The sequence below is a fragment of the Microcebus murinus genome, chromosome 8, assembly GCF_040939455.1.
Source record: "Microcebus murinus isolate Inina chromosome 8, M.murinus_Inina_mat1.0, whole genome shotgun sequence".
Classification (NCBI taxonomy): domain Eukaryota; kingdom Metazoa; phylum Chordata; class Mammalia; order Primates; family Cheirogaleidae; genus Microcebus; species Microcebus murinus.
The window spans coordinates 88,384,450-88,398,631 of NC_134111.1; the positions used below are offsets into that span (position 1 = coordinate 88,384,450).

The 14,182-nt window shown below is 56.2% G+C and overlaps 1 protein-coding gene across 9 annotated transcripts in view; it reads right to left on the reverse strand.

Moving 5' to 3' along the window:
- TNS1 (tensin 1) overlaps positions 1 to 14,182 on the reverse strand; it is a 182,429-nt gene that overhangs the window by 70,829 nt on the left and 97,418 nt on the right. For 8 of the 9 annotated variants that reach the window (XM_076005929.1, XM_076005931.1, XM_076005930.1 and 5 more), the window contains 9 exons: positions 12,023 to 12,194; positions 9,144 to 9,194; positions 7,627 to 7,749; positions 7,175 to 7,239; positions 5,527 to 5,610; positions 1,865 to 1,977; positions 1,356 to 1,416; positions 1,064 to 1,139; positions 367 to 496 (listed from right to left, as the gene is read on the reverse strand). In XM_076005929.1, coding sequence (XP_075862044.1) covers positions 367 to 496; positions 1,064 to 1,139; positions 1,356 to 1,416; positions 1,865 to 1,977; positions 5,527 to 5,610; positions 7,175 to 7,239; positions 7,627 to 7,749; positions 9,144 to 9,194; positions 12,023 to 12,194 — 875 coding nt within the window. The remainder of the gene's footprint in view (positions 1 to 366; positions 497 to 1,063; positions 1,140 to 1,355; positions 1,417 to 1,864; positions 1,978 to 5,526; positions 5,611 to 7,174; positions 7,240 to 7,626; positions 7,750 to 9,143; positions 9,195 to 12,022; positions 12,195 to 14,182) is intronic. The other variant, XM_076005932.1, reaches the window with a different exon arrangement.

Below are 14,182 nucleotides of genomic sequence, written 5' to 3' on the forward strand. Positions count from 1 at the left end.
TTCTAGAAAAAAATTACATAATATGTGTGTCCATAGTTAATAATATAATAACCAATGCATATATAATTATACACATACACATGAAATTATATATGTACAATGAATAAATCTTCCCACCCCACTCCCAGCCTTCCTGCCTGAGGTAAGCACATCTAATCATCTCCATCTTTATTCTGCTAGCAATTTACCTCTAAGACCATTCCAGCCTCACCTCTCTCCTAATTCTCTCCCGCTGTCACTAAGAATACCCCGAGACATGCTAGAGCATGTGGCTCAGAGAAGATGGTTCCCATGTCCACCGCACCCCCTCGAAGCTCCTCTCCCAGCACAGGAGCACCCACGCCCGGCCCCACCCAAGGAGCCCACCTTTGAAGGCATCATCAAGATCTTCCTTGCTAAAGACAACCCCCAAGTCATGGATGGCACAGGTGTGGAACTGCACACGGAAGATGACGTCGCGGGCCGGGCTCCGGAACTTCTTGTGGTAGCACTTCAGCTGGGAGGGGCGGGGGCAAAGCCAGTCAGGGGCCTGAGGATGGGAAATCAGCTCCCAGGGAGCCTCTTTTTCAGACCCACTGACTGAACCCCCAAGGCTCGCTCCAAACCCAGGGAGGGAGAGATCACCAACACCAAACAGCATCTCAGAGCTCTGTGGGGAAGCTTCTAGAATAGCAGAGAGTGGGAGGCCAGTCTTGACCTTTGGGGACAAAACTACGCTTCCAAGAAGTTTCTGCATACAAGTCAGAATGGAGAAAGTAAGAGTGGATTTAAACTGCAGCAGGAAGGACTGAAGTTAAAATTGAAGGAGTCCTTGTCACCGACAGGAAGCCAGAAGGTAAGAACTCACAGTGAGTTCCATTTTCTGGGGATGGTCCAGGACAAAAGATAAGCCCAGGGGAGAGGACAAGGACTTCCTGGGCTGGACAGTCTTGCAGGAGCCCTGAAAGCCCAGGGTTCCAAGTCCAGCACCCCACCAGGAAGGAGCAGCTGTCTCATCCTGAGAGGCAGGAGGGAGCAGGGAGAGAAAAGAAGGAAGAAAAACAAGAGAGGGTCAGGCACTCACCAAGATGTCCCCCTTCAAGAGCAGCCCTGGCTCGATGGTGATGCAGACACTGGTCTGGCTGTCCCCTGGGATGTTGCTAAGGGAGAGAGACGGGCAGAGAAAGAGAGGGCGCTGGGGAAGGATGTTTTCTCCCCACTCCTCTCTGCCACAGGGTTACTAGGAGCCCTCACTGACTTGGTGCCTTAAGCCTTCGTGAGAAGAAGAGGTTCTAGGCAGCCTCCCCACGCCCTGCTCTGGTCCTGAGCCTTGGGCCTTGGGCATCCCTGGCCTCTGGTGCCCACGGAATACTCACTAGATGCCAGACGTGTAAACAGGTTGCATGGCCTGGTAGATGCGGAGAAACGGCCGGCACCCTGTAAGGGAGGGGGGTGTTAGCTAGGACAGCGGAAACCCTGGCGGTGGGGAAAGGCAGAGGAGAGAGTGAAGGAAGAAAGAGAGAAAGGAAGGAATGAGGAAGAGAGGTAAGAGGGAGAAAAGAGGAAAGGGAAATAGAGGAAGCAGAAAGGGGAAGAAATACTAAGCTTTCACTAGTAAGGCGGTTTAAATTTATAAGGATAGCGCCATGTCCACCATCACTGTCCAGCAGGCATTGCAAGTACCAAATCCATTTTGCAAATGAATAGACTGGGGCTCAGAAAAGTTCGGGAAGTGATACAGTTGAGACTTCAACCCAAGCCTTAGGACTACAGCTCTGGTGCTGTTTGTTTGTTTGTTTGTTTGTTTGTTTAACCACCCAAGGCTGCTTCTTAAGGGAAGGAGATAGAAGATGGGAGAGGGAGGCCAGAGGCTTGGGGCAGGTACCTCCTTTAGACTCAAAGTTGGGGATTCCATGCATGATCACGTGGTGCAGAAACAAGGGCTTGTTGTTCATTTTGATGGAGCCGGAGAGCAGGCCGCTGAAGTAATGCACGTACCTGCGGCAGGGGGAGGAGCAGCTTCAGGAGGCAGGCCTGTGCTGGTGCAGCCATCCCTGCCCTCTCTTCTCCAGGGACATTGCCCTAGGCTGCCCACCTACTCCCCCCACAACAACATGCCCCCCTGCCCGCCCAGGCCTCCAGGCAGCAGTGGGCTCCATCCCAGGACAGGCTTCCCTCACTGCTTGCTCAGAGCCCCAGGAAGGAGGAGCAAGCAGGTACCACCAGATCGCCTGGGTCAAGCAGAACATCCATCTACTTGGCGTTCTCCAGCGCCCCCTGGTGCTCAACATGAGCATGTCTTTCCTGCTTCACTGCCAGCCCAGGAATTCTGAAATTCCTCCGGGACAGGCATCATTTAGCTGCCCACTACTGCACGTGGCAACCATCACACAGCTCGGACACCCTCACACCCCCACACCGAGCCCACCAAGCTTGCACTTACATTCACAGCCCCAGCTGTGCCCACAGCCCCACCAGGCCCACGACTGTCCAGCAAATAGTGAGCAAGACCTTAGTAACGACAGTTCTTTACTTTCTTTATACCAAGCTGAAGTGCACGAAGTTCCTCGGTATCAATTGTTTCATTGGTATTTGAGATAACTGGCTTCCCACCGGCATTCCTATCTCTAGGGTCAGCATCCCCCACTTCTTTAACAGAGTCTGTTGGAAGACTGGAAGGACTGGCCTACCTCCTCTCCTTCTAGACTGAGAGGGACAGTAAGGTCCAGAAAGGGTCACTGGAGTCCCAAAGACGCAGCAAACACACACAGCTGGGAGTAGGGGGCAGAGAAGGAAAGAAGTCTGGACTCCCACACATCTGCCTACACCAGACCTCAGTCCTTCCGCGGTTGATTGGTTGGCATTTCCTCCTTTTCTGATTGGCCAGAGCACACCGAGCTAGACCAATCAGAATGCATCCGGAGGCTCTCCACGAGCGGGTGGGACCGGAACCGCAGGGCCGTGACAACGCTACCCTCCTGTCTCCTGGCCCCTTGGCCCACCTCCAGGCCTGTGGGCCTCCATCCCTGAGCCTGGGTGGGGCCGCCTCGGACTACCCGAGCAAGATAATCTGATGGGCAGCACCAGGTCCTATTCAGGCCCCTGCCCAGCCCCCAGCCCCATTACTCAAACCGGAAACCCGGAATGGCGGGTTCCTATCAGATCCCCTGATCGCGCCAACAGGATGTGTCTGTGTGCTAGGGACAATGAGTCCAGGGGCGGGTGACAATGAATGGGGGAGTTGCAGGCAAAGCCCCTCCCATCTCACTCCCTGCCCTCCTCTCCTCCAACTGCTCCACTCCCTGCAAGTGACTCTGACAAGAAGGCGGGAAAGTGGCAATGAAGGCCTAGTAAACCCAACAGCTGCACTTTCACATTTGGGCACAGACAGGGACCCACCCTCAAGCAGATGCAGCAGCAGACATGAGCTGGCGGCGGGCCCAGATAATGTGCCCACACACAGAGACACCCCCAACTGCATGCAGCGTAAGCATGTGTTGAACACCATAGAAATCCCGAGAGTGAATCCCCTAGAGACCCCGGAGTCTGTAGGCCTTCACTGCTCAGCTTCAGAGATGTGACTGCTCTGCCCACTCTCTCCAAGCCGCACTGTGCCATCGTAACAGCGTGCTTCTCTAGAGCTAACCCTATCCCTCAGGGTCTAGGGCCACGCCACACCATGGCCAAGACCAGAGCCTTACGTGGTGAGTCAGCGACTAAGGCGTCGGTACTTAACCCACAGTTCTTTCCTCCCTGGGAAGACTCTAAGTGATCCTCAGCTGCTGTGTCTGGGGGCCTGGCCAGAATTTTCTGCACATAAAGACATCCAGTTTCTGATCACTGATCCAGAGGCTGGCTATCAGCTGTTGTGTGCCAATCGTGAAGTGCTGGGTTGCCTGAGGACTCCCTCATGTCTGCTTGGGCTTCCCACTGCAATGGCAGAAACAGCCTCGCTGTGCCAGCACACTTCTAGGTAGCCAAGCAAGGTGGGGCTGATGGGGTGTGTTTTGTCAGCGTGGTGAGGCTAGACAGCTCTAGAATCTGCAGCTCTGGGGTCCTGTTGGCCCAATCAGTGTCCCAGGGGCCAGAAAAGCAAATGGGATGCTGTGGCTTTCAGGTCTTTGTACCTGGTGCTGTTCACTCTGCCTGGATCCTCACCCCAGACTTGCCCTTGCTGCCTTCTTCTCCCCACTCAGATGCCACCTCACGTGCTACCATCCCAGAAGGCCTGTCAATCAGAATCGGCCCCTCTTGCCCACCCCATCCCTCTCTAGCCATCCAGACTTGTTTTGTCTTCACAGCACTTGTCACCACCTGAAATGACCTTGATTGCTCGTGTCCTTGGACGTCATCCACTAGGAGCTGAGCTCCACGAGCCCTTGCCTGGCAGACTCAGCAGCTCATGCCCAGTGCACAGAACGGCATTGACACATCACGGGCAGGCAGCGGGCCCACACCTCCGGCCACAAAAGGGGCCAAGCCTGGGTCCCATTCCCCAGGCTTCCAGTTTGGGTTTGGGTTTCCCACCATTTTGGCTGGAGCCTCCTCAAAGACCACATGGCCCTGAAACTGCCCTGTGCCTTCCTGTAGATTAGACACCGCGGAACAGCGTGTTGCCCGCAGAGCGGAATCTGCAAGACAGTGGTGGCATGTCCCAGGGCCACTGCCCTGGCCCTTGTGTTACTCAGCCTTCATGTACACTCCAGGTCTGCAGCAACTCCACACAGCCCCTGGCCATGTCCCCTCCCTCCCCAGGCTCAGGTTTCTCATCTGTAAAAGGGGGTGCCCTCGATCGCCACACGGCAGCTCAACATTATTCCAGTTTGGGCCCAGTTTGCCTCTGAGAGGTGCTTCCAGGCCATCCCCATTAAAATGGCCCAGGCCCCCCACCGGCTGTCCTCTCTGCAGTACCCTATTCTTCTTCCCCAGCACTAGTCGCTATCAGACATTGTCTTGTTTGTGTGGTTACTTGTTTAGCCTCCATATCACTCAACAGAGCATCAGCTCACTAAGCGGAAGAACTTTGTCCTGTTCACCTAGACATCTCAGTGCTCAGCTATAGTAGCATACCCACATTTTGCTGAATGAATGAATGAATCCATCCTTGCCCCGCTTCCTGCCTGGGCTATTGTGAGACTCCAGTGAGACCACCTGGTAGAAAGCTCTTAATAAAATTTTTAAAACTCTCCCAACCAGAGGTAGCCCTTATCGTCTCTGTGTCCTCCCTAGGGCAGGTGGAAGTAATGTCAGCGTCTGTAGACTTATCCAAGAACTAAAGCAATCCTGCCACCCAGGCCAAGAATAGTACATGCACCTTCTTACCCTAGACTCATGCTTCCCCACGATGGCCCCACTGCTTTCCAGCACGTGCCAACCTGCCCTCCTGTGTCCCTGAGCTCACACCACCCCAGGCTGGCATCTGAATATACATACTTGGTACACTCCCACCCAGGCATGGCTGTCCTATCTTCTGTGGGTACACAAGTCTAGTCCCTGTGAGCAGCAAGCACACACGTATGCACTGGGCCACGAGCCCCAGAGACCCACCTTCTTTGGGATGGCTGGCCAATGGGCACAATCTTATCCTCGTAGAATCGCTTCATTGCAAACCGGTCCAGAGCCTGATCCGCACTGTGGGGAGACAGGTGGTCAGAGGAGCCAACTCCCATGTCCAAGGGCCCCTTGTCCTCCTGCGCCTGCTCCCCCAGACCTGCAGAGCCCTCCAGCCTGCCCTTGTCCTGGTGGGAGGACAAGCCTCTTCCCCCAGTCATCCTGTGCTGAGAAGCTTCAGGAAAAGTGTGCTCCAGCACCTCTCTATCCTGGTGGTGCAGCACTTACATGGGGAGGCTTTAGAGCCAGACAGCCTGGGGGCCACCCCAGGGCTGCCACTTAATAGCCCTGTGCCTCGGGCATGTTCCTTAATCTTTCAGAGCCTCATTTCCTCACCTGTCAAATGAGGGTGACAACTGTACCTTCCTCAGAGGTTATGACAGAGACTAAGTGAGGTGGCATCTGCAAAGAGCCTGGCACCGCGGGCACACAGCGGAGCGCAGGAAGTGCTCACCGTTAAGCAAAGATGAAGGTCGGCTGAGTTGCTCAAAGTCCCAAAACTACTGTCCTACTAGCAAGCCCTCCACAGAATATCCTACCCGTCTTCACAGAGCGCAGAGCGATCATTTTGAAATACAAAGACAGATCACGCAGCTCCTCCGCTCTTGGTCCTCCAGCGACTCCCCAGGCTCTTATAGTAAATTACAAACTCCTCAGCAAGGCCCATGAGGCGGCACGGCCCCGACGCCTGCCAGCCGCCCCCTCCTCCTCTCCCCTCTCCCCTCTCCCGCTCAGCTCCACACACGCCAGCCCCTCACGTCAACCTTCCGCTTCACTCAGCCCACCAGGCTGGACCCCTAGACCTCCCATGACCTCGCCCTTCCCACCCCAGAGTCAGGTCTCTGCTCCAGGTCGCCTGGCCAAGGGGCTCCCAACCGTGCAACCCCCTGCCACTGCCTTTCTCTAGTCCCTTATCCTGTCACAGTAATTATCACCTGCTGCCACTGACGTGTCCATTCACTTATCTAACGTCCATGGGGCACAGCCTGGCCTTGCCCTCTGTGTGTCCCAGCACCCAGAGCAGTGCCTGGCACGGTGGCCGTGCAGTAATCACTGCCGAGTGACTAAACAAAGAACGAATGAGTCCCTCTGCCTCCCTGCAGAACGGGGTCAGAATGGGATTCTCACACCGGTGGCTCCTTATTCTCGCTCCAAATACCTAGGTGGGAAGAGGGCTCTGCTGGCCGGAGGCAAGGGGATGGATAAGATAACTTCCAGATGGTTCCACCAACTCAGATCCGATCCAGTGTTTCTTTCTGATTCCTTCCATGCTCTCCCAGGGATTTGCCAAATAGAAGGAAGTTTGGCAAGGAAAAGTGGCCCCAGGAAGCTGGCTGCATGGGGTACTGGGTCTGCCTGCCAAGTGCCCCAGCAGGACGCCAGACAGAGGCTCTCCTCTCTCCTGCCCTCTGTCCTCAGGGTCCTGCATTGTAGTTGTGGACAGGCACCTTTCCCCTTCTGGGGGCTCCTGCACCCGTCCTCATCACTCTCATCTCCTCTGTCCCTACCTGCCCACCCCAGGGAAGGGAGATAAGAGGGGGAGGGTCACACTGTTCAGAAGATGGGAGGCTCGGGCCCCTCTTACCTGGCAGAAATGTTGCTGTAGTGCATATAAGCCGCAATGACTACTCCTATCCTGCCTCGGTTTCCCTGAAAGAGCCCCAAAACACAAAAGCCTTCATTGCTAAGGCCAGCTCTGCTGCCCCAGAGCCCACCCAGAAGCCCTGGAGGAAAGGGGACAGGAGCTGGAGACAGGGCTGTGGCTTTAAGGGAGGACAGAAGGAGGAAAAGGGAGGTAGGGGCTGAGTGTCATCCACAGCTGGGGACACAAGCTGATCCCCGCCCCTCACATGTTGGGGGTCCCTCAGGGACAGAACTGTAAGCCCCTGGAAAGGAGAATGCACACAGATAGACTTGCATGCTCACACAATCGAAAGGTACAGGCAGGTGCACACACTCATTTAAGGACACACCCAGGCATGTGCACTGCATGCACACACATGCACAAACACACACCCCAGAGCCCCCTGCTCTGACCTTATTGTGCAAAACGACGACATTGTGGGGGTCTGCGTTGAGCCACGTGTCCATGGCCTTGCAAATGCTGCAGATCTTCTCCAGGGCGGGGGTGTGTAGGTCGGGCCAGCCAAACTCCAGTACCTGCAGCCCAAGCCGTGAGTGAGAGGAGGGCAGAAGCCCTGGAGAGCCCAGCAAGCCAGCGGGAGGAGTGCACGCTGCGTGCTTATACCTGGGCAGGTAGCAGCCACTAGCTACTCGTTCCTTCTGGGCCTGGGGTCCTCCCTGTCCATCAGCCAGCTGGGAAGCAGGCTTTAAGAGGGCAAAGGCCATTGGCTCAAGCCTGGAGACCCTGCGGGAGTCTCAGGCAGGTCATGTCCCCTCTCCCAGCCTCAGTTTCCTCACATGTGTGTAACAGAGGCCTGGACCTGATGACTCCACAGTCCCTAGCACATAACTCTGATCTCAAAACATGCTGAGGACCAGGTGCTCATGCCTATAATCCTAGCACTCCGGGAGGCCGAGTTGGGAGGATTGCTTGAGGTCAGGAGTTCAAGACCAGCCTGAGCAAGAGCAAGACCCCATCTATACTAAAAATAGAAAAAAATTGCCAGATGTGGTGGCGCATGCCTATAGTCTCAGCTACTCGAGAGGCTGAGGAGTGAGGCTCGCTCGAGCCCAGGAGTTTGAGGTTGCTGTGAGCTATGAATGTGCCACTGCACTCTAGCCTGGGTAACAGAGAGAGATCCTGTCTCAAAAAACAAACAAGCAATGTACTGAGGGCCCTGAGCACCAGCCTCAAGCTCCCCTCCCACGGCCAGGCCCGAGACGCAGGGGCGTCTCCATGTCCGCGGCCCTTTTCCAGGCCTGATGTGCAAACCGTCCGAGGCTCAGGCCGCAAGCACAGTCTGAGGGGCACCGAGGGCAGATCTGAATAGTGGTCCTCAGGCTCCTCAAAACCTTTCCAAGCTCACAGAACTTTGGAATAAAAGAGAACTTCCCCTTGAAAAGGCCCACAGAGCCCACCTGATCCAGCCGGTTCACTTTCAGGGCACACACTGAGGCCCAGGGAAGTCTGTCACCTGACCAGGGTCACACAGCGACGGACACCAGAATCAGGGGCCAGGAGCAGGCGCCCACGGCCAAGCCCCACACACAGCCCACGGAGCAAGCGGGAAACACCGGCGGCAGGAACGTCTCAGGCAATGATCCCAAGTGTTTTAAATCCCCAAACTTAAAACCCCACAACTCCCGCCCCACCCCAGGGAGCCCCCGTGCTCCCCAGGGAGGGCAGCCCCAGGTCAAAAATCACCGTCTCAAGCTTTGCTTTCTGTAATTTGCATTATGGAAACAACAAATGTATTATTTTCCATTTTCCAAATAACAAGATGGCACTCGAAACTTCGAATAGGCTTTTCAAACCACCACAGCACTTTCTCCAGAGATTCTGACATGAGACCCGCGGGGAAGGGAGCCTGTCTGTTCTCATTCTCTGCCAGGCAGGGAGAAGCCCCGACCCCGAAACAGCCATGGCTCACCTTGGCGTGCAGCTTTGTGATGTCAGGTCTCCGCTCCGAGAGGTTGAACAGCTAGAAGGAGAGAAGGAAGAGACCATGAGGAGGCGGGGGTGAGGAGGGCTGGGAGGGGAGAGAGCGCCATGGCCACAGTGGGGACGGCGGTGTCCTCTCCGGCTTCCTCTAAAGAGCCACCACACAGCCGGGCAGAGCCAAGGGCCTGCCCCAGGCCAGCCGCGAGCTCCCTGCACCTCCTTGCTCTCTCTCGCTCTCTCCCCGACAGAAACTGCACCCAGTGGGGCCCCATCAAACACGCTAGACCAACAGGAACCCAACCGCAGCTTCTCGGGGAGGAGAGGGCGAGCGAGGCACGCAGACACTCAGCCGCTCCCCTCCGTGAGTGGATGTCCTGATGTCCTGGCAGAGGGGACGGAACCAGTCTCAGGTCCCTCGTGCCTCTGAACACACCAAGGGAAAATCCAGCGGCGCGAAATGATACGTAGTTGGCTACCTCTGGTTTCCACCAGGTTTCTGGTGTTGACATTAGAATCTCATCCCATGAAGATACAACCCCATGGGACACCTCCCGTCAGAGGGTGCCAGCCATCCTGGGTGGCCAGCTCAGACCCCGGACATGCTTCTCCCAGCTCATGCCCTGCAATGCCTCATTACACACCATGGACTCCCCCCTCTCCAGGATTCCTGTCTCAGCCTCCGAAGGGGCGTGCGGAACTCCCCACCTCCGCGCCTCCGCCTGGGAAACTCACAGAGCACCACACTGTCTCCCGGGAGAAAAGAGGACAACCCAGGCTAGAATGGGCAGGATGGAAAGACAGGTGACAGAGCACAGAGACCCCCCAGAATCCCAGACTCCTGAAATCAGGAAGGCTCATGGCGCCTTCTAGTCCACTCTTTCACCCTATAAAAAACCACTCTCAATTATATTAACAATGGCTGCCACTCCGTGAATGTCCTCCACCTGCCAGCCCCGTGCTAAGGACTTTGCATCTAACAGCTGGTTTAATTCTCTCGACAACCATAAGAGGTAGATAGTGTTACTAGGCCCATTTTACAGATGGGGAACCTAAGGTTTAGTGAGGCTAAAAGGCCAGGATCACGGAGTTAGTAAGAGCAGAGCCAGAATTTGAGCCCAGGACTTTCTGATATTTAAAGCCAGGTCTTAACCATGCCCCAACACAGCAGAGAGATCAGATGGTGGTTGAAGAGTATTCCCCCAAATTCATGTCCACCCGGAGCTTCAGAATGTGACCTTAATTGGAAATAGTAACTTTGCCAACGTAAGTGGTTAAGGATCTCAACCTGGATCCTGGATGGGCCGTAAACCCAATGACTGATGTCCTTCTAAGACAGGAGCGGACTAGACCCAGGGAAGAAGGCCAGTGGAGGCGCAGCAGGCAGAGACTGGAGTGATGCAGCCACAGCCAAGGAGCTCCAAGTACTCCAGGAGCCACCAAACTCTAGCACCAGGCAAGCAAGGTTCTCCCCTGCAGGACTCAGAGGGAACATGGCCCTGCCAACACCTCGCGGTCAGACTCTAGCATCCAGAACTGGGAGAGAATGCATTTCTGTCATTTTGGGCCATCAGGTTTGAGGTACAGTTGTCCCTCAGTATCTATGCTGAGGCATTTGGTTACAGGACCCCCAAAGGTTACTGAAATCCATGGACGCTCAAGTCCCTTATATAAAATGGCACATCATTTTTGCATTTAACCTAGGCACACCCTCCTATATACTTTAAATCAGGCGTCTTCAAACTACAGCCCGCGGGCCACATGTGGGCTGCCTAGCACATTTATCTGGCCCTCTGGGTGTTTTTGCCGCCCCGTCCTGCTTAGCAGCAGACTCCTCCCGGGCCCACAGTGCGCACTCTCCAACGGTCCGAGGGACAGTGAACTGGCCCCCTGTTTAAAAAGTTTGAGGACCCCTGCTTTAAATCATGTCTTGGTTACTTATAGCACCTAATACAATGTAAATGCTATGTAAATAATTGTACCACATTGAGTATATTAATATTATTGTTTATTGTTTCTTTTCCTGAATATTTTCAACCCGTGGTTGAGTGAAGCCGGGGATGTGAAACCCGCGGATATTGAGGCTGACTGTGATTGGTGCAGCAGCCCCGAGGACCTAACGCAGCCCCTCCCTCCCAACTCAGACGCCCTGGGGGCAGCCGCTTGAGCTTGCACAGATCTAGTCTGTGGTTCCAATCCACCTGTGCCTCCCTGAAAAGTGTACCTGGGCCCTTCTCTGGGGCCAAGGGCAGGTCAGCCTTTCTACATTAGAGGAGACCTCCAAGGCTCCTCTCCCACAGGTGTTAGGTGACTCCTCTGGGCCGGGCCCAGCAAGGTGCCAGCAACATAAGGTCCCTTAAGATGCATGTTGCCACAACCCTGCCCTCAGATGCCTCAAAGGCACCGACACTGAGCCAGCTTGGCCACTTCCTGACCCTGTGACCTTAGGCAAATAGCCCCACACCTCTGTGCTCTAGCAAGACCTGCATTTAGGGCTGCAGTGAAGGTTAAGTACACAGAAAGCAGTTAGAACAACGCCTGTCTCATAGCAAGTGCTCCGTAACCTGGACTTCTGTTGTTACTCTCTTCTCTTGGTCAACACACACACACGATCACACACGCACACACGCACATGCGCACACGCGGTTCCAGCATTCCAGCTGAGACACACTCTGGAAAAGAGCTGGGCTGGAGAGTGAGTGAAGACTTAGCCATGAGGGACGGGCAGGGTGAAGGGCAGGTGAGCTCAGGGACGAGGATGAGCTGGTGCAGAGGCGGGTGATGGGGACGCCTGCAGTGAAGGGGGGTGAGCAGATGAGCAGAGGGAGGGACGGGGGTGCTGCACGAGTGGGCGAGAGGCCCCATCCTCACCAGGTAGTTGCCTCCATGTTTGGACTTGAGCATCTGGGCCACCTCGCGGAGGTTGCTGCGGAAGTTCTCCTCGTTGGCCGTGCTGGGGAAGGAGACGGCGATGATCCGCTCTGTGACATACACCAGGTCCAGCTCACAGCTGTCCTCCATGGTCCGGCTCACACTCATGTTTCTAGGGAGACAGCAGGCAGTGGAGGGGCCAGATCAGAATCCAGCACCCCAGGGCGCGCCCCAGACATCTGCATGCCCTACACACCATGCGTGAGCCCATGTGTGGTCCGGGGCCAAGGCCAGAGGCTTCCCCTGGCAAGGCCAGCGCTGCCGGCCCGGGAGCGCCAGAGAGAACCAGCTGGGCAGGAGCCAGCAAGGACCTCAGACCGTTTCAGAACCAAACCGTGACAACATCAACGCTGAGCTCCTGTCAGTCCTTTGTGACTCCAGCGCTCAGAGCCAGGGCCAGACTGGCCAGGAACCCAGGAGCCCAGCCCTGCCTCCCAGCCCCTGCAGCCGCCCGGCCAGGCAGAAGTCTCCCGAAGGACCCCGGAATGATCCGGAAGAGGAAGGAGAGCCAGCCTGGGTGCTCTCCAGCACCCGGTAGCCGAGCCTTCCACTGCCCTCCCCTGGCTCTCTGTGCAGTGGGCCAGAGGCCCCTCAGGGGAAGGGGGCAGCTCAGGTGACATGCTCACCTGGGTTCCAGGTAAGCCAGACCACAGCACGCATTCCAGCCCTCCCAAGGCAGGCAGCCTCCTGCCCTTTGTTCCCTGGCTGTCTCCCCACGTCTGGCTGCTCACACTGCCTGCCAGAACTGCTTGCTGGCAACCACCTCCCGATTTCTAAGGGCTCAGGGAACTCGAGGGCACCGAGTCTCTGCCGCCGGGGTGGCAGGCGGCCCCAGCACCATCTCTGTTCCTGGGAGAGACGGGAGCCCTGGACTGGGCAGCTCGCCCTCTACTGGGCACTGGGGGAGGGGAGGGAGGGGCTCACATCTTTACATCTCTCCAGACTTTTCCTCCCAGGAAGGGTCCAGGACATGCAGTGGGGAAGCCCACGTGCCACTCCTGGAAGCACATCTACCCTCCCCACCCCCACCCTTCTCACCCCTTCACCAACCTCCCAGTGTCTCCTTCCCTCTCTACCACGGCGGGCAACCTCACATTCATTTTGCTAACCCTTCCCTGTGGAGGATAAGGTTGACATTGCAGGGGAACAGGAGGGGGGACACTGCCAAGGTATCTAAAAGTGATAGGGGGTGGAGTTCTCAGGCACTAGAGTACCAGCCCCAGGACACCAAGGAGCCTAGAAGAATCCAGACCTCCATCAGGGTTAAATCCTAGCCCAGCTTGTATAGGGGTTTGGGGCGTGGGGGCTTGGGGGCATGGCCGAGTGTGACATACAGCCTCTGGTGGGAGGACAGGGGCCTGAGCAGGAGAGGGAACCAGGGCTAGGGGTAGGGAGTCTGGTCTGAGTTTGACTCTGAGTCCCTCGTCCCTATGGTAAGCTTCTCGCTGCAGCCATTGGGGTGTGGCTCCTACCTCGGGCCACCGCCTGCCCAAGGACAGTTCTGCAGGTGATGCTCAGCCTGGGACAAGAAGCCACACACATGTGCCCCAAGAAAACAGACATGAGAGGACCTCAGCTAACTTGGAGCAGCCCCTCTTCCCCCTCTCCAAAGTCCCTCTTTGTCCTGGCTCCAAAAAAGAGCCAGAATGTCAGAAATACTTGCAAGCTGAGCTCCCATGGTTCCAGAAAAATTTTCAAGCCGGGCTCCCATGCTTCCAGCCTCTCACGGGAGTGAGAAGGGACGTGGTGAGGGCCTTGAGTCAGACGTGGCCCATCCTGGGCCCTGGCCTGCCCCTGTCCTCAGGCTGGTTCCGGGAAGGATGCAAAGGCAGAACCAGGCCCCCAGCTGGACAGCCTCAGCATCGCGCTATGCTCCCACCCACACCAAGGCTATTCTCAGCTGTGGGGAAGGGGAAGGAGAAGGTCCTCTGAGAGCCACCTCCAATCCGTGGGCAGCTGGCAGCTGGGCCACAACTGCCAGGGACCTCAGCTGCATCCCAGGGCTGGCATTCCTGCTGGACTCAGGAGCCTCAGTGGCTGAAGGGGAGGCAGAGAGGGAGGGAGCCAACAGACCCTGGGTGGGCAAGGCACAAAGTCCCC